The 23,577-nt window shown below is 45.6% G+C and overlaps 2 protein-coding genes across 3 annotated transcripts; both read right to left on the bottom strand.

Moving 5' to 3' along the window:
• Nucleotides 1–334: 334 nt before the first annotated feature.
• On the bottom strand, nt 335–14,765 carry LOC121580284 (trafficking regulator of GLUT4 1). Of its 2 annotated transcripts, none has more exons than XM_041895343.2 (3): nt 13,940–14,765; nt 509–632; nt 335–405 (listed from the first exon to the last, which is right to left on the bottom strand). In XM_041895343.2, the coding sequence occupies exons 1-3, from the start codon at nt 14,342–14,344 to the stop codon at nt 383–385; spliced, it is 552 nt and encodes a 183-aa protein (XP_041751277.2). In that variant the 5' UTR covers nt 14,345–14,765; the 3' UTR covers nt 335–382. The 2 variants fall into 2 exon arrangements, with proteins under 2 accessions (XP_041751277.2, XP_041751278.2); XM_041895344.2 differs by having other exon boundaries at nt 335–402.
• Nucleotides 14,766–15,567: 802 nt separating this feature from the next.
• On the bottom strand, nt 15,568–16,196 carry LOC123492197 (trafficking regulator of GLUT4 1-like). Its single transcript, XM_045224489.1, has 2 exons — nt 15,792–16,196; nt 15,568–15,579 (listed from the first exon to the last, which is right to left on the bottom strand). Exons 1-2 carry the CDS (start codon nt 16,194–16,196, stop codon nt 15,568–15,570), a joined length of 417 nt encoding a protein of 138 aa, XP_045080424.1.
• Between the last annotated feature and the right edge of the window lie 7,381 nt (nt 16,197–23,577).

Below are 23,577 nucleotides of genomic sequence, written 5' to 3'. Positions count from 1 at the left end.
AGGAATGATGGCCCTTACAGTCCATTGTGAGCCTCAGCAGCAGTTAAGACTTTTTTTATACTCTTTAGAAAAAGCACACTGATATATGGTACCTTGGTTATGAAATACATTTGTAATGCGTGTTGTGTTCTTCCTGTTGTTCCAGAGTAGCCTTGCTTAGAGTCAAATGTCTTTCACTCATTCTACATTCATCCTGTTCTGTTCCAGAAAGAGAGGAAAGAACATCTAATTTCCTCCCTTTGAGCTTTGGATCACAACAGAGCAAATTCTCGCAGAATGTAAGCTATTGATTACATTGGTTTGCCTTGAATTCATTTATGTCGTTTTTTCTTTGGTATTAAGCTTGTTCCACCTCTGCTCAATGCACCTGTTCAATGCTCATTCATTTTAATTTGAGGATGCCTTCTGAGAGAGAGAGAGAGAGAGAGAGTTAGTATACAGTAGATCTAGATGATACTAGATACAGTATGACAAGTGGTGTGTGTGTGTGTGTGTGTGGTTAACCTACCCGTGACCACTATGAAGATGATGACGGCCACACCCAGGAACATGGCGATACAGCTGAGCATTAGAGAGAGACGACCCAGCCTCTTAGCTCCGTCTACATCCCCTGTCTGGAGAACAGACTGCGACTAGAGAGAGAGTGAGAAACGGAGAGATTGAGATGGGAGTGGGGGGGGGGGAGAGAGAGAGCAGAGGGAAAGAGAGGCTATAAGGGCAACTAAAGCTTTTATTTAAAGGGATACTTCGGGATTCTACTTCCCCAGAGTGAGATGAACTCGTGGATACCATTTTTATGTCTCTGTGTCCAGTGTGAAGGAAGTTCGAGGGAGTTTCGCGAGCCAATGCTAACTAGCATTAGCGTAATGACTGAAAGTCTATGGGTATCTGTTAGCATGCTCATTGCCAAAATCCCGAAATATCCCTTTAAACTGATTTATGTAGAAGTGACACACACACACAAAGGGCCGGCTCCGGATGCTAGTGGGCCCCCGACCCCCAGGAACTCAGTTGGGGTTGTGCATTTGGTTGTGAATCAGCAGTTTTTCTCTTGTTATGTCAGTCACTGACTGTCACTCGATTATCCATGGCAGCTAACAATTTTTAGATTGGTAAGTTAGTCTAGCCAGCTATCTAAACTTGTAGTAATCATGGCCGAATACCGACCGGACACGCAGGGCATGTGCCCAGGGGCCCTGACTTCCAGGGGACCCACATTGATTTTGTTAGTCACTCTCACTCAGATAAAATTTACATGGCATAAGTCTTATAAATTGGGTTAAAATCATGTATAGTAACCCTAGGTGTAAAATAGTAAATAATGGCTATTTCTCAGAAAGTTTTAAACTGTCAAGAGGAGTGAAACAAGGTTGTCCACTATCGGCATATCTATTTATTATTGCCATCGAGATGTTAGCTATTAAAATCAGATCCAACAATAATATCAAGGGATTACAAGTCCAGGGCTTAAAAACAAAGGTGTCATTGTACGCTGATGATTCATGTTTTCTTTTAAATCCAGAACTTGAATCCCTCCACAGCCTCATAGAGGATCTAGATACATTTTCTAACCTCTCTGGATTACAACCAAATTATGACAAATGTACTATATTACGTATTTGTCACGCCCTGGCTCTGGGGACTATTAAATGTTGAGCCAGGGTGTGGATTTTCTATGTTATAGTTTTCTATGTTTTGTTCTAGATGGTTTAGATCTATGTTGGCCAGGGTGGTTCCCAATCAGAGGCAGCTGTAGCTCGTTGTCTCTGATTGGGGACCATACTTAGGCAGCCTGTTTTGCACTAGTCTTTGTGGGATCTTGTTCCGTAAGGTTTGTTTTGTATTAACCTAGGACTTCACGTATTGTTTGTTTTGTTCGTGTGGTGTACTACAAATATTTACGCTTATCACGCTGCGCCTTGGTCCGTGTCTTCAGTCGACAAACGTGACAGTATTGGATCACTAATAAATACAATTTTTACATTACCATGTCGTTTACCAATAAAATGGTCTGATGGTGATGTGGATATACTCGGAAAACATATCCCAAATGAAATAAATGATCTCACTCCAATACATTTTAATAGAAAGTTAGCAAAAATAGGTAAGATCTTGCTACCATGGAAAGGTAAATACCTGTCAATTTGTGAAAAAAAAAAAGTATAATCTTCGTAAAATATATTATCGGTAGGACTGGTGGAGTTATGTCGCACATGCAGCTAACAAAAACGTATGGAAATGTCTGCTCTACCCAAAATTACAACCAAATAATTGCAGCATTACCGCAAAAATGGAAAAGGAAAGTGGAAGGCGGAAAAAGTAAGGAACTTGTCTGTCGGCCTTGCATTAAAGAATATAATTGGTTAAAGAAAATTGTGATAAAATAAAAAGTATACCAGTTTCATTTAAGGACCAAAGGATTGACAGCCGTCCCATTCAGATTGCAAAATAGTTGGAAAGAGATTTTTGACGTACCGATTCCATGGCATAGTGTTTATGAATTGATACGCAAAACGACGCCGGATTCAAAACTTAGAATTGTTCAATTTAAATTATTATATATAATTCATGCTACCAATAGAATATTATTTATATGGGGGATACAATCTTCCCAGCTCTGCAGATTTTGCTGCGAAGAGACAGAATCATTGCATCATTTGTTTTGGTACTGTCCATTTGTAGCTTGTTTTTGGGACCAGGTCCAGGAATGGCTAAAGGGTTGCAATATTTACCTGAAGCTAACCCTGCAGATAGCACTACTGGGTGATCTGAAAAGTCATAGTCAATCGATCAATAATATAATAATACTTTTAGCAAAAAAAAATATTTTGAATTTACGATCTGTAGAAACAATGAGAATGGAAAGGTTCAGAACGTTTGTAAAACATCACAGTACAGTTGAAAAATATATGGCAAATAGAAATCCAATATGGATGGTATTAAGAGATAGATGGGAGGTGTTGAATGGAGCTGAAGGATGGGACTAATAACAACAACTAATGACAACAAGATAACTAATGTAAAGCATACTGTGTCCATAATAAGTATATATGTTATAGGTTGAGAGCTTTTGTGAAAGAGCACAGTTAGAAAAATATGGCATATAGAAGCAAACCAGATGGACATTATGAAAATGATCGGAGGAAGTTCAGGAGTAAAAACAAACAAAATATAATTATTGTAGTATTTGACTGTGTCCATAAAATGTAAATAGTATGTATGGGCTGGAAGTAGAGGCCTAAGCGTTGTTGTTCACTAGTTTACTCCAATTGGGGAAGGGGTGGTGGGGTTGGAAAGTAATGAAGGGAAATATAATTTTAAAAAGGAAGTGTGTGTGTATGGATGTATGTATATATGTATGTATATACACTGCTCAAAAAAATTAAGGGAACACTTAAACAACACAACGTAACTCCAAGTCAATCACACTTCTATGAAATCAAACTGTCCACTTAGGAAGCAACACTGATTGACAATACATTTCACATGCTGTTGTGCAAATGGAATAGACAACAGGTGGAAATTATAGCCAATTAGCAAGACACCCCCAATAAAGAAGTGGTTCTGCAGGTGGTGACCACAGACCACTTCTCAGTTCCTATGCTTCCTGGCTGATGTTTTGGTCACTTTTGAATGCTGGCGGTGCTTTCACTCTAGTGCAGGGTTCTTCAATTCCGGTCCTGGAGGGCCGAAACACTTCTGTTTTTTATTTCTACCTGGTAGTTAATTGCACTCACCTGGTGTCCCAGGTCTGAATTAGCCCCTGATTAGAAGGAGAGGATGAAAAACAGAGGTGTTTCGGCCCTCCAGGACCGGAATTGAAGAACCCTGCTCTAGTGGTAGCATGAGACGGAGTCTACAATCCACACAAGTGGCTCAGGTAGTGCAGCTCATCCAGGATGGCACATCAATGCGAGCTGTGGCAAGAAGGTTTGCTGTGTCTGTCAGTGTAGTGTCCAGAGCATGGAGGCGCTACCAGGAGGCAGACCAGTACATCAGGAGACATGGAGGAGGCCGTAGGAGGGCAACAACCCAGCAGCAGAACCGCTACCTCCGCCTTTGTGCAAGGAGGAGCAGGAGAAGCACTGCCAGGGCCCTGCAAAATGACCTCCAGCAGGCCACAAATGTGCATGTGCGGTCAGAAACAGACTCCATGAGGGTGTTATGAGGGCCCGACGTCCACAGGTGGGGGTTGTGCTTACAGCCCAACACCGTGCAGGACGTTTGGCATTTGCCAGAGAACACCAAGATTGGCAAATTCGCCACTGGCGCCCTGTGCTCTTCACAGATGAAAGCAGGTTCACACTGAGCACGTGACAGACGTGACAGAGTCTGGAGATGCCGTGGAGAACGTTCTGCTGCCTGCAACATCCTCCAGCATGACCGGTTTGGCGGTGGGTCAGTCATGGTGTGGCGTGGCATTTCTTTGGGGGGCCGCACAGCCCTCCATGTGCTCGCCAGAGGTAGCCTGACTGCCATTAGGTACCGAGATGAGATCCTCAGACCCCTTGTGAGACCATATGCTGGTGCGGTTGGCCCTGGGTTCCTCCTAATGCAAGACAATGCTAGACCTCATGTGGCTGGAGTGTGTCAGCAGTTCCTGCAAGAGGAAGGCATTGATGCTATGGACTGGCCCGCCCGTTCCCTAGACCTGAATCCAATTGAGCACATCTGGGACATCATGTCTCGCTCCATCCACCAACGCCACGTTGCACCAAAGACTGTCCAGGAGTTGGCGGATGCTTTAGTCCAGGTCTGGGAGGAGATCCCTCAGGAGACCATCCGCCACCTCATCAGGAGCATGCCCAGGCGTTGTAGGGAGGTCATACAGGCACGTGGATGCCACACACACTACTGAGCCTCATTTTGACTTGTTTTAAGGACATTACATCAAAGTTGGATCAGCCTGTAGTGTGGTTTTCCACTTTAATTTTGAGGGTGACTCCAAATCCAGACCTCCATGGGTTGATACATTTGATTTCCATTGATCATTTTTGTGTGATTTTGTTGTCAGCACATTCAACTATGTAAAGAAAAAAGTATTTAATAAAATGATTTCATTCATTCAGATCTAGGATGTGTTGTTTAAGTGTTCCCTTTATTTTTTTGAGCAGTGTATATGTGTGTGTATGTGTGTGTATGTATGTGTATGTACAGTGAGGGAAAAAAGTATTTGATCCCCTGCTGATTTTGTACGTTTGCCCACTGACAAAGACATGATCAGTCTATAATTTTAATGGTACGTTTATTTGAACAGTGAGAGACAGAATAACAACAAAAAAATCCAGAAAAACGCATGTAAAAAATGTTATGAATTGATTTCCATTTTAATGAGGGAAATAAGTATTTGACCCCGCTGCAAAACATGACTTAGTACTTGGTGGCAAAACCCTTGTTGGCAATCACAGAGGTCAGACGTTTCTTGTAGTTGGCCACCAGGTTTGCACACATCTCAGGAGGGATTTTGTCCCCCTCCTCTTTGCAGATCTTCTCCAAGTCATTAAAGTTTCGAGCCTGACGTTAGGCAACTCGAACCTTCAGCTCCCTCCACAGATTTTCTATGGGATTAAGGTCTGGAGACTGGCTAGGCCACTCCAGGACCTTAATGTGCTTCTTCTTGAGCCACTCCTTTGTTCCCATGGCCATGTGTTTTGGGTCATTGTCATGCTGGAATACCCATCCACGACCCATTTTCAATGCCCTGGCTGAGGGAAGAAGGTACATGGCCCCGTCCATAATCCCTTTGATGCGGTGAAGTTGTCCTGTCCCCTTAGCAGAAAAACACCCCCAAAGCATAATGTTTCCACCTCCATGTTTGACGGTGGGGATGGTGTTCTTGGGGTCATAGGCATCATTCCTCCTCCTCCTAAACACGGCAAGTTGAGTTGATGCCAAAGAGCTCCATTTTGGTCTCATCTGACCACAACACTTTCACCCAGTTCTCCTCTGAATCATTCAGATGTTCATTGGCAAACTTCAGACGGGCATGTATATGTGCTTTCTTGAGGAGGGGGACCTTGCGGGCGCTGCAGGATTTCAGTCTTTCATGGCGTAGTGTGTTACCAATTGTTTTCTTGGTGACTATGGTCCCAGCTGCCTTGAGATCATTGACAAGATCCTCCAGTGTAGTTATGGGCTGATTCCTCACCGTTCTCATGATCATTGCAACTCCACGAGGTGAGATCTTGCATGGATGCCCAGGCCGAGGGAGATTGACAGTTATTTTGTGTTTCTTCCATTTGCGAATAATCACACCAACTGTTGTCACCTTCTCACCAAGCTGCTTGGCGATGGTCTTGTAGCCCATTCCAGCCTTGTGTCGGTCTACAATCTTGACCCTGACATCCTTTGAGAGTTCTTTGGTCTTGGCCATTGTGGAGAGTTTGGAATTTGATTGATTGATTGCTTCTGTGGACAGGTGTCTTTTATACAGGTAACAAACTGAGATTAGGAGCACTCCCTTTAAGAGTGTGCTCCTAATCTCAGCTCATTACCTGTATAAAAGACACCTGGGAGCCAGAAATCTTTCTGATTGAGAGGGGGTCAAATACATATTTCCCTCATTAAAATGCAAAATAATTTATAACATATTTGACATGCGTTTTTCTGGATTCTTTTGTTGATATTCTGTCACTCACTGTTCAAATAAACCTACCATTAAAATTATAGACTGATCTTTTCTTTGTCAGTGGGCAAACGTACAAAATCAGCAGGGGATCAAATTCTTTTTTTCCCTCGCTGTATACAGTGGGGAGAACAAGTATTTGATACACTGCCGATTTTGCAGGTTTTCCTATTCACAAAGCATGTAGAGGTCTGTAATTTTTATCATAGGTACACTTCAACTGTGAGAGACGGAATCTAAAACAAAAATCCAGAAAATCACATTGTATGATTTTTAAGTAATTAATTTGCATTTTATTGCATGACGTAAGTCTCCCGAGTGGTGCAGTGCTAGCTGTGCCACTAGAGATCCTGGTTCGAATCCAGGCTCTGTCATAGCCGCACAATTCGTCCAGGGTAGGGGAGGGAATGGCCGGCAGGGATGTAGCTCAGTTGGTAGAGCATGGCGTTTGCAACGCCAGGGTTGTGGGTTCGATTCCCACGGGGGGCCAGTATGAAAAAAAAAAAAAATAATGTATGCACTAACTGTAAGTCGCTCTGGATAAGAGCGTCTGCTAAATGACTAAAATGGAAAAATTTAAATGTAAGTATTTAATACATCAGAAAAGCAGAACTTAATATATGGTACAGAAACCTTTGTTTGTAATTACAGAGATCATATGTTTCCTGTAGGTCTTGACCAGGTTTGCACACACTGCAGCAGGGATTTTGGCCCACACCTCCATACAGACCTTCTCCAGATCCTTCAGGTTTCGGGGCTGTCGCTGGGCAATACGGACTTTCAGCTCCCTCCAAATATTTTATATTGGGTTCAGGTCTGGAGACTGGCTAGGCCACTGCAGGACCTTGAGATGCTTCTTACGGAGCCACTCCTTAGTTGCCCTGGCTGTGTGTTTCGGGTCGTTGTCATGCTGGAAGACCCAGCCACGACCCATCTTCAACGCTCTTACTGAGGGAAGGAGATTGTTGGCCAAGATCTCGCGATACATGGCCCCATCCATCCTCCCCTCAATACGGTGCAGTCGTCCTGTCCCCTTTGCAGAAAAGCATCCCCAAAGAATGATGTTTCCACTTCCATGCTTCACGGTTGGGATGGTGTTCTTGGGGTTGTACTCATCCTTCTTCTTCCTCCAAACACGGCGAGTGGAGTTTAGACCAAAAAGCTCTATTTTTGTCTCATCAGACCACATGACCTTCTCCCATTCCTCCTCTGGATCATCCAGATGGTCATTGGCAAACTTCAGACGGGCCTGGACATGCGCTGGCTTGAGCAGGGGGACCTTGCGTGCGCTGCAGGATTTTAATCCATGATGGCGTAGTGAATGGTTTTCTTTGAGACTGTGGTCCCAGCTCTCTTCAGGTCATTGACCAGGTCCTGCCGTGTAGTTCTGGGCTGATCCCTCACCTTCCTCGTGATCATTGATGCCCCACGAGGTGAGATCTTGCATGGAGCCCCAGACCGAGGGTGATTGACCGTCATCTGGAACTTCTTCCATTTTCTAATAATTGCGCCAACAGTTGTTGCCTTCTCACCAAGCTGCTTGCCTATTGTCCTGTAGCCCATCCCAGCCTTGTGCAGGTCTACAATTTTATCCCTGATGTCCTTACACAGCTCTCTGGTCTTGGCCATTGTGGAGAGGTTGGAGTCTGTTTGATTGAGTGTGTGGACAGGTGTCTTTTATACAGGTAATGAGTTCAAACAGGTACAGTTAATAGAGGTAATGAGTGGAGAACAGGAGGGCTTCTTAAAGAAAAACTAACAGGTCTGTGAGAGCCGGAATTCTTACTGGTTGGTAGGTGGTCAAATACTTATGTCATGCAATAAAATGTACGCGACGTGTATGCGGTGAGCGAAGTCAAGCGCAGGACACAGAGCTACTGGCAGACGTACTTTACTAGTCAGTAAAGAACATACAAAACAAACCCTCCTAACAAGGAGGAAAACAAGGACACGCATACGACAACAGCAATGCCGACCATACGAGACACAAAACAATAACACACAATTACCAAACGAGAGACATGGGTAAATATAGGGACTACAATCAAACATAATAGCATACAGGTGTAACCACTCAAGACAGAACAAGACAAACACCGAAACATCGATCGGCAGCAGCTAGTACTCCGGGGACGACGAACGCCGAAGCCTGCCCGAGCAAGGAGTAGGAGCAGCGTCGGCAGAATCTGTGACAGTACCCGTACGGCAGAATCGGAGCCGCGCGTCAACCCCGGCCTCGGGGACGGCCAGGAGGACGCGGAGCAGGGCGAGTCGGATGACTCCGGTGGAAATCCGTCAACAGGGAGGGATCTAGGATGTCCCTCCTAGGGACCCAGCACCGTTCCTCCGGACCGTAACCCTCCCACTCCACGAGATACTGCAGACCCCCCATCCGACACCTCGAATCCACAATGGAACGGACTGAGTACGCCGGAGCCCCTTCGATGTCTAGTGGGGGCGGAGGAGCCTCTCGTATCTCATTCTTCTGGAGTGGACCAGCTACCACCGGCCTGAGGAGAGACACATGGAATGAGGGGTTAATGCGGTAATTTATGGGCAGTTGTAACCTATAACATACCTCGTTCAATCTCCTCAGGACTTTAAATGGCCCCACAAACCGCCGACCCAGCTTCCGGCAGGGCAGGCGAAGGGGCAGGTTTCGGGTCGAGAGCCAGACCCGATCTCCAGGTGCATAAACCGGACCCTCACTGCGGTGGCGATCGGCGCTCGCCTTTTGCCTACTGATAGCCCGCTGCAGATGGACATGCGCAGCGTTCCATGTTTCCTCCGAGCGCCGAAACCACTCATCCACCGCAGGAGCCTCGATCTGGCTCTGATGCCAGGGTGCCAGGACCGGCTGATACCCCAACACACACTGAAAAGGCGTAAGATTAGTGGAGGAGTGGCGAAGTGAGTTTTGGGCTATCTCCGCCCAGGGGATATAACCCGCCCACTCCTCCTGCCGATCCTGGCAATAGGACCTCAGAAACCTACCCACATCCTGGTTTACTCTCTCCACCTGCCCATTACTCTCAGGGTGAAAACCCAAGGTAAGGCTAATCGAGACCCCCAAACGTTCCAAAAACGCCCTCCAGACTCTAAAGGTGAACTGGGGACCCCGATCAGACACTATATCCTCAGGCACCCCGTAGTGCCTGAGTAAACAGGGCGTCGGCCATTTGTAGGGCTGTAGGGAGACCTGGCATCGGAATGAGACGGCAGGCCTTAGAAAACCGATCCACAACGACCAAGATCGTGGTATTCCCCTGGGAGGGGGGAAGGTCCGTGACAAAATCCACCGATAGGTGAGACCACGGCCGTTGTGGAACGGGTAGGGGTTGTAACTTCCCTCTGGGCAGGTGTCTAGGCGCCTTACACTGAGCGCACACCAAGCAGGAAGAAACGTAAACCCTCACGTCCTTAGCCAAGGTGGGCCACCAGTACTTCCCGCTAAGGCAGTGCACCGTTCGACCAATACCCGGATGACCAGAGGAGGGTGATGTGTGAGCCCAATATATCAGTCGATCACGGACCTCGAGCGGCAGGTACCTCCGCCCCTCTGGACACTCTGGGGGAGTAGGGTCGGTACGTAACGCCCGCTCGATTTCCGCATCGACCTCCCACACCACCGGTGCCACTAGACAAGACTCCGGGAGTATGGGAGTGGGCTCAATGGACCTCTCCTCTGTGTCATATAGCCGGGACAGGGCATCTGCCTTAGCGTTCTGTGACCCTGGTATATACGTGAGCTTAAAGACAAACCGGGCAAGAAACATGGACCACCTAGCCTGACGAGGGTTCAGTCTCCTCGCTAGCCGGATGTACTCCAGGTTACGATGGTCAGTCAGAATGAGGAAAGGGTGTTTAGCCCCCTCAAGCCAATGCCTCCACACCTTCAGGGCTTGAACCACCGGTAGCAGCTCCCTGTCCCCCACGTCATAATTGCATTCCGCCGGACTGAGCTTCTTGGAATAAAAAGCACAGGGGCGGAGTTTTGGAGGCGTGCCCGAGCGTTGAGACAGTACAGCACCTATCCCCGCCTTGGACGCATCCACCTCAACTTGGAACGCCAAAGAGGGGTCCGGATGTGCCAGCACCGGAACCGAGGTGAACAGGTCCTTCAGATGTCTAAACACCCTGTCCACCTCAGCCGACCACTGCAAACGCACCGGGCCCTCCTTTAGCAGGGAGGTGATGGGAGCTGCTACCTGTCCAAACCCCGGATAAACCTCCGGTAGTAATTGGCAAAACCCAAAAACCGCTGCACCTCCTTAACCGTGGTGGGAGTCTACCAATTACGCACAGCTGAAACGCGGTCAATCTCCATCTCCACCCCTGACGCGGACAACCGATGTCCCAGGAAGGAGATGGACTCCTGGAAAAACAGGCATTTCTCCGCCTTCACATACAAGTCATGCTCCAACAGTCTACCCAGCACCCGACGCACCAGGGACACATGCTCGGCTCGTGTAGCGGAGTATATTAGAATGTCATCAATATACACCACTACACCCTGTCCATGCAAATCCCGGAAAATCTCGTCCACAAATGATTGGAAGACTGAAGGAGCATTCATTAACCATGGCATGACGAGATACTCATAGTGACCCGAGGTGGTACTAAATGCTGTTTTCCTTTCATCTCCCTCCCTAATGCGCACCAGGTTGTAAGCGCTCCTGAGATCCAATTTTGTGAAGAATCGCGCCCCGTGTAATGACTCCGTCATACTCGCAATCAGAGGGAGAGGATAGCTGTACTTCATGGTAATCTGGTTGAGACCACGGTAATCAATACACAGGCGCAAACCCCCATCCTTCTTCTTCACAAAAAAGAAACTCGAGGACGCAGGGGAAGTGGACGGCCGTATGTATCCCTGTCCCAGAGATTTGGTGACGTATGTCTCCATAGCTGCCGTCTCCTCCTGAGACAGAGGATACACATGACTACGAGGAAGTGCAGCGCCTGCCTGGAGGTCTATCGCACAATCCCCCTGTCTATGAGGTGGTAATTGAGTCGCCTTCTTCTTACAGAAGACGAGTGCCTACTCAGGAGGAATGTGCATTGCGGGCATTTGGTTCTGACTTTCCACCGTCGTTGCCCCTACGGAAACACCTATACACCGCCCGACACACTGATAAGACCATCCCTTGAGAGCCCTCTGTTGCCATGAAATGTTGGGGTCATGAGATATTAACCAGGGACTCCCCAATACCACAGGAAACGCAGGAGAGTCAATCAAATACAACTGTATAATCTCCTCATGACCCCCTTGTGTCTTCATCTTAAGTGGCGCTGTGACCTCCCTAATCAATCCCGACCCCAAAGGGCGGCTGTCTAGGGCATGGATGGGGAAGGGCACATCAACTGGTATAAGGGGAATCCCTAATTTATACGAGAAACAGCGATCGATAAAATTCCCAGCTGCGCCTGAATCGACTAGCGCCTTATGCTGGGAGTGAGAAGAAACCTCGGGAAACACAACTTTAATACACATATGTACAACAGAGAGCTCTTGGTGAGTTGGGTGCTTACTCACCTGGAATGATTCATCAGTGCGTGGCCTGCTGCCTCGATCCCTAGGAGACCCTCCCCAGCACCGAACCACAGTGTGTCCTCTGCGGCCACAGTTGGTGCAGGGGACGGCCTCTCTCCTGGTCTCTCTCCTCTTCTCTCTAGCACCAGCACCCCCGAGCTCCATAGGGCTTGGCTCGGAGGTGCTGGGGGATGGAATGGACGGCCCCAACTCCGGACGTCCGCGGGTAGCCAACAGGGTATCTAGACGAATCGACATGTCCACCAGCTGATCAAAACTTAGGTTGGTGTCCATGCAGGTCAACTCTCGGCGAACGTCCTCCCTTAGGCTGCACCTGTAGTGGTCGATGAGGGCCCTCTCATTCCATCCCGCATTGGCAGCCAGAGTCCGGAAGTCCAGTGCGAACTCCTGCGCGCTCCTCTTCCCCTGTCTGAGGTGGAACAGACGCTCACCCGCCGCTTTCCCCTCTGGGGGATGATCGAAAACCGCCCTGAAGCGGCGGGAGAACTCTGCATAGCTGACTGTAGCGGCGTCTATTCCCCTCCACTCGGCATTGGCCCACTCCAGTGCCTTGCCGGACAGACAGGAGATGAGGGCGGAAATGCTCTCGTATCCCGAGGGCGCCGGTTAGATGGTTGCCAGGTAGAGTTCCACTTGGAGCAGGAAACCCAGACACCCGTCCGCGGTGGCATCATAAGCCCTCGGGAGCGAGAGCCGAATCCCACTGGACTCCGGAGGTGGAACGATGGGTATGGCAGATGGTGGTGGTATCGTTGGAGGAGGTGTGGGCAAACCTCCTCCTTCGCATCGCCTCAAGGTGTCCATCACCCCTTGCATGGCGGTGACAAGATCCTGGATCATGGCCGCTTGGTGGATAACGCGCTCCTCCAGTGATACCGTTGGCACCGCCGATCCTGATGACCCCATGTATGGTGTGTTATTCTGTCAATGGCGACGTGTATGCGGTGAGCGAAGTCAAGCGCAGGACACAGAGCTACTGGCAGACGTACTTTACTAGTCAGTAAAGAACATACAAAACAAACCCTCCTAACAGGGAGGAAAACAAGTACACACATACGACAACAGCAATGCCGACCATACGAGACACAAAACAATAACACACAATTACCAAACGAGAGACAGGGGTAAATATAGGGACTACAATCAAACATAATAGCATACAGGTGTAACCACTCAAGACAGAACAAGACAAACACCGAAACATCGATCGGCAGCAGCTAGTACTCCGGGGACGACGAACGCCGAAGCCTGCCCGAGCAAGGAGGAGGAGCAGCCTCGGCAGAATCCGTGACAAGCTGCCCCATAGCAAAATGAGTAGATTTGCATGACATTTGTTATAAAATTGCTAAACTTCTCTCCACCCCATGGCAAAATGTGTATAATTGCAAAAATGTTGCTTTAAAACGGCAACATTTTCTCTACTCCCCTTGGTATGGTATTGCAGGAAATTAACTTTAAAACTAAAAAGTTTCTCTCTGGCAATTGCCCGCAAAGTGGGGGGCCCCCTACCAAATCTCGCATAGGGCTCCCAAACGGCTAAGGCTGGCCCTGCACACACATACATATTACTATGGGTTGAAAGCAAACAATCTTAGAGAATACACCGCACTATCTCTCAAAATACCCCCAAATGCACTAATATATGGTGATGTTATTGGGTAGGCCTACAAGATTGGTGATATTCCAGATACAAAGCACTGGAGAAAATGATTAAGTTATTATGTTGTTACCATACCACAGACCAAAGCAAGAAAACTTACCATGTAAGCATACCACAGCGCGAACATGTTCACCGGCATAGCAGGACAAAAGCATGACAATATCGCAAGCCACAGGTAGCTTGGCGGCTCTGAACCGGGTGGCACCGGGGAGAGGAGGAAGGGGGGTCCGAAGCTTAGCTGGGACGGGGACACGGGCGCGGCACAGAGGTGCCCCACGGAGCCTGACCTTAATGGCGATTGGTGTCCGTTCTGCTCGGCATTCAGGGAACGGATGCTGCTTCTCAAGTTGAGAGAGGGGTCGCACGGTTTGAGGTTGCTTTCCCCGGTGGGTTCGGTGGTCACGGCTCTCAGGAGTTTCTCTGTGTCTTGGAAGTCGATGGGATGTGAGACTGCCCTCTCCCCCAGTGCGCTTTTACCAAACGCGGCATCCGTGTTGATAGCCATTCTTTAGATACACATTTCTATATATTCCTCCAAGACTCGTCGGAAATCACTTTTTGAATTAAACTTTCGTATGAGCTTGTCTTTGATGAAATCAGGGTGACAGATGAGTAACTCGCCTTTGGGCGGTCGTCATCAGCATTAACAGTCGTTTGAACACATTAATTTGATTAGATATGATAAAATAACATATCTAATATCAATACAAAGTTATTGAATGGTAAACTAATAAACCAAGCAATTTAATCTCGCCAATACGTCCGATGTACGCGTGATGATATTGATGTCTCTCTAGTACCACCCGGTTCTCCAGTCTTCACTAAGTGCACGCCCTGCTTTTTCAAACGGAAACCCCTCGTGTGTATTACCGCTCCCTATAACCATCAGCATCCCCTCAGTGTCTGGACCACTGCATTAGGCTACATTACACATGGGTATGGCAGATGGTGGTGGTATCGTTGGAGGAGGTGTGGGCAAACCTCCTCCTTCCCATCGCCTCAAGGTGTCCATCACCCCTTGCATGGCGGTGCCAAGATCCTGGATCATGGCCGCTTGGTGGATAACGCGCTCCTCCAGTGAGATCCTGCTGACCCCATGTATGGTGTGTTATTCTGTCAAGGGCGACGTGTATGCGGTGAGCGAAGTCAAGCGCAGGACACAGAGCTACTGGCAGACGTACTTTACTAGTCAGTAAAGAACATACAAAACAAACCCTCCTAACAGGGAGGAAAACAAGTACACGCATACGACAACAGCAATGCCGACCATACGAGACACAAAACAATAACACACAATTACCAAACGAGAGACAGGGGTAAATATAGGGACTACAATCAAACATAATAGCATACAGGTGTAACCACTCAAGACAGAACAAGACAAACACCGAAACATCGATGGGCAGCAGCTAGTACTCCGGGGACGACGAACGCCGAAGCCTGCCCGAGCAAGGAGGAGGAGCAGCCTCGGCAGAATCCGTGACAAGCTGCCCCATAGCAAAATGAGTAGATTTGCATGACATTTGTTATAAAATTGCTAAACTTCTCTCCACCCCATGGCAAAATGTGTATAATTGAAGAAATGTTGCTTTAAAACGGCAACATTTTCTCTACTCCCCTTGGTATGGTATTGCAGGAAATTAACTTTAAAACTAAAAAGTTTCTCTCTGGCATTGGCCCGCAAAGTGGGGGGCCCCCTACCAAATCTCGCATAGGGCTCCCAAACGGCTAAGGCTGGCCCTGCACACACATACATATTACTATGGGTTGAAAGCAAACAATCTTAGAGAATACACCGCACTATCTCTCAAAATACCCCCAAATGCACTAATATATGGTGATGTTATTGGGTAGGCCTACAAGATTGGTGATATTCCAGATACAAAGCACTGGAGAAAATGATTAAGTTATTATGTTGTTACCATACCACAGACCAAAGCAAGAAAACTTACCATGTAAGCATACCACAGCGCGAACATGTTCACCGGCATAGCAGGACAAAAGCACGACAATATCGCAAGCCACAGGTAGCTTGGCGGCTCTGAACCGGGTGGCACCAGGGAGAGGAGGAAGGGGGGTCCGAAGCTTAGCTGGGACGGGGACACGGGCGCGGCACAGAGGTGCCCCACAGTGCCTGACCTTAATGGCTTTTGGTGTCCATTCTGCTCGGCATTCAGGGAACGGATGCTGCTTCTCAAGTTGAGAGAGGTGTCGCACGGTTTGAGGTTGCTTTCCCCGGTGGGTTCGGTGGTCACGGCGCTCAGGAGTTTCTCTGTGTCTTGGAAGTTGATGGGATGTGAGACTTCCCTCTCCCCCAGTGCGCTTTTACCAAACGCGGCATCCGTGTTGATAGCCATTCTTTAGATACACATTTCTATATATTCCTCCAAGACGCGTCGGAAATCACTTTTTGAATTAAACTTTCGTATGAGCTTGTCTTTGATGAAATCAGGGTGACAGATGAGTAACTCGCCTTTGGGCCGTCGTCATCAGCATTAACAGTCGTTTGAACACATTAATTTGATTAGATATGATAAAATAACATATATAATATCAATACAAAGTTATTGAATGGTAAACTAATAAACCAAGCAATTTAATCTCGCCAATACGTCCGATGTACGCGTGATGATATTGATGTCTCTCTAGTTCCACCCGGTTCTCCAGTCTTCACTAAGTGCACGCCCTGCTTTTTCAAACGGAAACCCCTCGTGTGTATTACCGCTCCCTATAACCATCAGCATCCCCTCAGTGTCTGGACCACTGCATTAGGCTACATAACACATGACAGAGCAAAAACAATGTTTAAAAACCACGTCTGAAACGAATTAACGATTTTCACGTGCGCCAGAGACATTAGGATGGATCACTAGCCTACACCTGTGTCTGAGAGTAAACGATTAGTGTTAAAAATGTGTATGGGAAAGAGAGAGAGAGACATAGAGACACACACAGAGAGACAGAGATAGCAGTAAGATAGAGATGGAAACCGAGCTGCACGACCATATAAGAGACACATATTTCGCTCAAATTACACAAACCCACAAAGAATTTGAACACAAATAATATTGACAAATTCCCTTTTCGGTTAGGCGAATCCCAGCAGCAAAATGTGTGACCTGCTGTCACAAGAACAGGTCAGTAACACTTCATTTAAGGGGTCCTTATTACAGTGTAATTACATTCTAGTTCATTGTAATAACTCATAGTTACACTGTAATAACAACATGTAACTGGTGGTAATTGCAGTCTGTAATTAGGGCGGTGTAACAATGAATGCTTGTTACCATGCTTGTTACAAATGGGCAAGTTTACAATAAATTCACAAATTGAGTTTTTTTTTTGTTCTCAACTGCATCCGATTAAGTAATAACTACCACAAGGTTGTAATCTCTTGTGGACAGATGCGCTGGGTGTCCCAAGATTACATAGGCTCTAATTACCTACCTGTGAATGCACACTCAAAATTTCCACTCAATGTTGCTAGCACTTGCCCCCCAAAAGTATACCCTCTGGGTTAACTTGGTTGAGTTTACAAACACAGATAAGATGTAGGTCAACCTCACTGACTACGGGTGTCATCCTCAATGTCATCCTCAAGTGGGAGGATAAACACACAAGTACACCACAGAGTACATGTAAAATCTGCATAAGTAAAATGTAATTACTAGGTGTTACACAGGATTTAAAATGAAGTGTATCTTATGCAGTACTTACTTGTAATTAATGTGTACTTATATAGTACATGACCCATCCTGACAACCTGACCCTAATTTTAAAGCTTCTGGAAGCACCATCCAAGTGAGAAAATAAACACAATAGTACACCACTATTGGCTAGCTAGATAGTTGGTAGGCCTAACAAAAACGCCAGAGAAGATAAGGTTAGCTAGCTACAGTTAACTAGCTAGCCAACACTAGGCTAGCTAGCTGGCAAATGCTAGCTAACTACTTATGCTAAATCGGCCAGTAGAATTCATGTATGCAAAAAAGCTAAACAAATTGCATGGATAACTTGGTGTTGACATTTTTGTCTTGTCTACAACACTTTGTTTCCTTGGCGGCAATCTCTCGTCTGGATTTTGCACACTGACCTTCTTCTCAACCTGTTCTTTGCGCACTGTCACGTGATGTCAGTGTCAACAAGTTTGGTCCCGTTCAAGGTCGTTGTAATTTTGAGCGTGTTGCGCAGATGGGTAGATGTTGACTTGATGTCTTAATGAATAAATAATTGCACCAATGTAACCCATCCAAAAGTGAGAATGTTCCTCAACAGTGAAAACCTTGCAAGGTTACATGATGGAATAAGAGTTTGTCTTATGAACATTTTAAGTGCATTTATAAACCATTATTCAACCAAGCTTAATAGGCTTACAATTAGGCAAGAACCAATGACCATCTCACAATTTTAACCATAACTGTTTATTAAGGTGTCAAAAAAATATTAATTGATGGTTAAAATAATTGTCAAATGCACCGTTAATTGAACAATTTTAAGTATTTTCTGATTTGAACCGTTTGTGAACTAGTTTTTACCATTGCAGAATTGTGTCAATGAGGTGGTCAGTTTTAAATTGGCTAACACTTATCACATGGTTTGTGCAGGCTGACCCCCAACCAGTACACACCTGATAGAATAACCAATGGGCGGAAGACAGCCATGATCAATGAAACCAGATGCAATGTTGTCCAAAAATTACATATGCAATAAAAAAAAACTGTATTTCCAAAATCATATTAACCCTGAAAGTGTAATTCTCTGTCTAGAAATCAGTCTGCACACTGTCACTGATATTATTTGTATTGCCATATTCCAGGCCACAGTGGCGTAGCGCAGTTCCATATCGCAGTTCGTTTTTTGGGGGGGGGGTATATTTTTGTTGTTGTCATGGGGCAGAGAGAAACATTTGCAGTTTTATAGCTAATCTCATGCTACTTTATACTGTACATTTTGCCATGAGGCTAAGAATTTGTTTTGCTGGTCTAAAAATGTTTTCATGCCATGTTCATATGCTACCTGGGGGGCCCGACCTCCGGGTAGTGTGACCAAATGTCCGGGATTGTGCGGGAGAGTCCCACATTTTGGCCCTTTGTCCTGCAACCAAACAAAAGATGTCCCGCATTTTATCAACAAATTCAAACACCACTAATTTAGAAAAAAAAGGTTGATTTGTCCTGTATTCCAGTCAGACATTCCAACCTGTCTTACGGTCACATTGCACTTACGAAAATATATACACTGAACAAAAACATGAACACAACGTGCAACAATTTCAAGGACTTTACTGAGTTACAGTTCATATAGGGAAATCAGTCTATTGAAATAAATTCATTAGGCCCTAATCTATGGATTTCACATGACTGGGAACACAGATATCACAGATAGCTTTTTAAAAAAGGTAGGGGCGTGGATCAGAAAAAACAGTCAGTATCTGCTGTGACCACCATTTGCCTCATGCAGCGCGACATCTCCTTCGCATAGAGTTGATCAGGCTGTTGATTGTTGCCTGAGGAATGTTGTCCCACTCCTCTTCAATGGCTGTGCGAAGTTGCTGGATATTGCCGGGAACTGGAACACGCTTTGGTACACGTCGATCCAGAGCATCCCAAATGTGCTCAATGGGTGACATGTCTGGTGAGTATGCAGGCCATGGAAGAGCTGGAACATTTTCAACTTCCAGGAATTGTGTACATATCCTTGTGACATGGGGCCATGCATTATCACACTGAAACATGAGGTGATGGCGGCGGATGAATGGCATGACAATGGGCCTCAGGATCTCGTCACGGTATCTCTGTGCATTCAAATTGCCATATATAAAATGCAATTGTGCCTGCCCATACCATAACCCCACCGCCACCATGGGGCACTCTGTTCACAACGTTGACATCAGCAAACTGCTCGCCCACACGACACCATACAAGCTGTCTGCCATCTGCCCGGTACAGTTGAAACCGGGATTCATCCATTAAGAGCACACTTCTCTAGTGTGCCAGTGGCCATCAAAGGTGAACTGCAGTCAGGTCAAGACCCTGGTGAGGACGAGCACGCAGATGAGCTTCCCTGAGAGGGTTTCTGACAGTTTGTGCAGAAATTAAATTATTCGGTTGTGCGAACCCACAGTTTCATCAGCTGTCCGGGTGGCTGGTCTCAGATGATCCTGCTGGTGAAGAAGCTGGATGTGGAGGTCCTGGGCTGGCGTGGTTACACGCGGTCTGCCGTTGTGAGGCCGGTTGGATGTACTGCCAAATTCTCTAAAACGACGTTGGAGGCGGCTTATGGTAGATAAATTAACATTACATTATCTGGCAACAGCTCTGGTAAACATTCCTGCAGTCAGCATTCCAATTGCAGGCTCCCTCAAAACTTGAGACATCTGTGGCATTGTGTTGTGTGACAAAACTGCACATTTTAGAGTGGCCTATTATTGTCCACACCACAAGGTGCACCTGTGTAATGATCATGCTGTTTAATCAGCTTCTTGATATGCCACACCTGTCAGGTGGATGGATTATCTTGGCAAAGGAGAAATTATCACTAACAGGGATGTAAACAAAATTGTGCACCACATTTTAGAGAAATAAGCTTTTTGTGCATATGGAACATTTCTGTGCTCTTTTATTTCAGCTCATGAAACATGGGACCAACACTTTGCATGTTGTGTTTATATTTTTGTTCAGGGTATATCATAAGGATGTGGTACTGGTGATGTTCAACACTTCTCCAATTGTTGTTGAGATCTGATATTCTGCGCGACGAGACGTAGGCCAATGTCATAGGCCTATCGTCAACCAAACACATTTCTCAAATCCTAAACTTGGAGAGGACAGCTGTCTATAACTACTTACAAAAAGTGTGCTTCTAACCAGGAGCTACAAAAGTAAGTAAATAGAGATATTAGACTGAAAGATATAAGGACATTTCATTAAACTTGTGAGGCTCTCCATGCTCATTAGTAGCTCATTCAACATATTATTTGCTGCTACTTAACTGAATCATGTTTTAAAAGCCTAACTGTTAAACATTCCCTGGTTGAGACCAACCAGACATTTTTCCATGGCCAAATATTCCCAGATTTTCATAAAACAGACACACGTGGTCTCTCATTTCTGCATTACCAAATTAAATCCAAGTTGAGCAACTCCCCTGGTGTCCTGAAGTCCTCCTTTTTTGTGTGCAAATATTTTCACCACGGCCTGTAGGTCCAGGGTGCGGGCCCGACTATACCAGTATTGCCAACCCAGACAGTTATTCCTGAGACATTGTGCTTTATATGTCCATTGCGCAGCACACAATTTAAACTTAGTCTTGAATTATGCATGCCAAGATATACCATGTCTGCTAAAGATGATCTGTTTGCATGTGCCAATGTATTGGCTCTCCAGTACACAGACGACCTGTCCCCAGAGCTTCCTATACAGCTAATCTCTTTTCATAACGTGTTGAGGCCGGCAATTAAGGAGAATGAGAGGCTCAATTAAAGATGTTACAGAACTGCTGTATTTGAAGCACACTGTAAACCTCAAGGCATTTTTAATTCAAATACTTCTAGTAAGTTATACCCAAAGTCAATGAAAAGTAATTATTACTTAAAATGTGACCGACCGGCTAAAATCTGTCTTATGTAGCAAAACTTGAAATTGTGTTTTTTACATTGGATAAAAGTAGAGACTCAGAGCTACAAAATGGTATATCATACACTGCATTTTTGAGGAACACTGGGAAAGTAATTCTGCTTTGAAAGTTGATAAACTTGTAAACTCACTTTTGAGAAAATGGCCTTTGAATGTTTTGTTACCTACTGGAGAGCTCTCCTTTATCTACACCCATTCAGCATTGTTCACACCCTCTTAAGACAGCCCCACCCATCTCTTTAAGGATTCACATGTGAGGTAATGTGCTAAACAGTGAGTAGTGTAGTAAAGATTAAGACTAAAAGTGGTAAAAGTAGAAAAATTCCAGGTAAACAGAAAGTATCCAGATAAAAATATTTTATAAATATTAGATGACACTTACCCAGACACACTTGTCTAAATTGATGGGTCATGTGACATAAATGCTATAACCCCCAGACACATCTTGCTAAGTGGATGGGTCTCTACAGAAGGTGTAAACAGTACAGCCAAATGGTTACTTGCACTATCAGAAATAGATAGTGTCAATATAAATACAATAATATACAGTATGTACAAGAACAATATCAATAACGATATCAGTGATAGATGAGGTAGTTATATGCATACAATCAGGGGTAAAGTGGCTGAGCAGCAAAACCAAAATTATAGTAGCAGCAATGTGTGTTAGGAGAGAGTCATTTGAATAGAGGCACTGCAGATAGTGCTGATGACTGGTCCGTCCGAACCATGCATGAACAAGGGAATCTATATTTGGAGAGCCTGTTTCTGTCCTGCTCTTGACTTTGGTGCAGGGCATGTGATGTCCATGGCCTCTTTGTCGCAAAACTCCCTGATCTTCTCAAAAAGATACGTTTGTCTAGCTGTGTCCAGTCCAGGTGGTGCTTGTCCAGGCAGACCATCTATGGGAGGAAGGATGTCAGCGTTGCGCAGCAGCTGAAACATTTACATTTTAGTCATTTAGCAGACGCTCTTATCCAGAGTGACTTACAGTTAGTGACTGCATACATTTTCATACTGGCTCTCCGTGGGAAACGAACCCACAACCCTGGCAGTGCAAGCACCATGCTCTACCAACTGAGCTACAGGGACAAACCTGGTCCCGACAGAGTCTGAACGCTCCTTGGCAACAACAACACCAGACTCCAGAGCATGGAAGCTGTAAAACAGGAAAATAGAAAAAAAATAGAGAAGACATTACAACCTTCCAAAACATCAATTGACCTCCCAAGTTTAGATAAGAAGAATAACGTCATACAATGCAATTAAAATTATATTCACCTGAAGTGCTGGTACTGCTTGATCTGAGCTTTCCACCAAAGTGTTTGTGTCCTGGGTGGCGTCCTGGTAATACTATTGCATTATCCTCTGCGTAGTTGTTGATGAAGTTAACCACTCGCTGCAAGTCCTCATGCTTCAGGTGTAACCTGTGCTTGCTTGGGCCAGCTCTCTTTTCGATGGGAGGCATTAGACCATTCTCCTTCTATGACTGGTGGAGGAGAGTCAGGTGTGCTAAAATTAAGCTTTAACTTGGGGTCTTTTGTTTAGACATGTAGCTAGCTACCTAAACAATGAACCATAATCCCAATGCATAGAGTACTAGCAATACAAACCGATTGTCATAGCTAGCTAAAGTTAACCAAATAGGTTCCATGTTAGCTAGTTAGCTAGCTAACATTAGGCTATAACTAGCAATGCGAAATGGCATTTTGAGATAACATCACTACACACAGATCATACACATAATGTTAGCAAGCCAGCCATCTAACATCAGCTAGCGAGCTAACAGTAAGCTTTAACTTGGGGTATTTGTTTAGACATGTAGCTAACTAGCTAAACAATTAACCATAATCCCAATCCATAGAGTACTAGAAATACAACCCGATTGTCATAGCTAGCTTAAGTTAACCAAATAGGTTCAATGTTAGCTAGTCACTCTGGTTCACACTGACCATGTGCAATGCCATAAGAATCATCAGCCTTCTGTGTTCTCTTTTCGACTCCCTCTGCATTTGTAATCAAAAGGCAGAATTCTATTCATCTCCTTATATACTCTGCTTCTACCAGACATTCCACTGATTTCAAAACTCGTTCAACTTCTTTC

Source organism: Coregonus clupeaformis, chromosome 13 (assembly GCF_020615455.1).
Source record: "Coregonus clupeaformis isolate EN_2021a chromosome 13, ASM2061545v1, whole genome shotgun sequence".
In the NCBI taxonomy this organism is placed as follows: Eukaryota; Metazoa; Chordata; class Actinopteri; order Salmoniformes; family Salmonidae; genus Coregonus; species Coregonus clupeaformis.
This window is presented reverse-complemented; position numbering and strand designations above follow the sequence as displayed.

Coding starts and splice junctions, on each gene's coding strand:
- LOC123492197 (XM_045224489.1), bottom strand. CDS start 16,196: ATGGCTATCAACACGGATGCCGCGTTTGGTAAAAGCGCACTGGGGGAG.
- LOC121580284 (XM_041895343.2), bottom strand. CDS start 14,344: ATGGCTATCAACACGGATGCCGCGTTTGGTAAAAGCGCACTGGGGGAG. Junction 633..13,939: donor CGCTGTGGTATGCTTACATG/GTAAGTTTTCTT, acceptor CTCTCTCTCTAG/TCGCAGTCTGTTCTCCAGAC. Junction 406..508: donor CATCTTCATAGTGGTCACGG/GTAGGTTAACCA, acceptor TCTCTCTCTCAG/AAGGCATCCTCAAATTAAAA.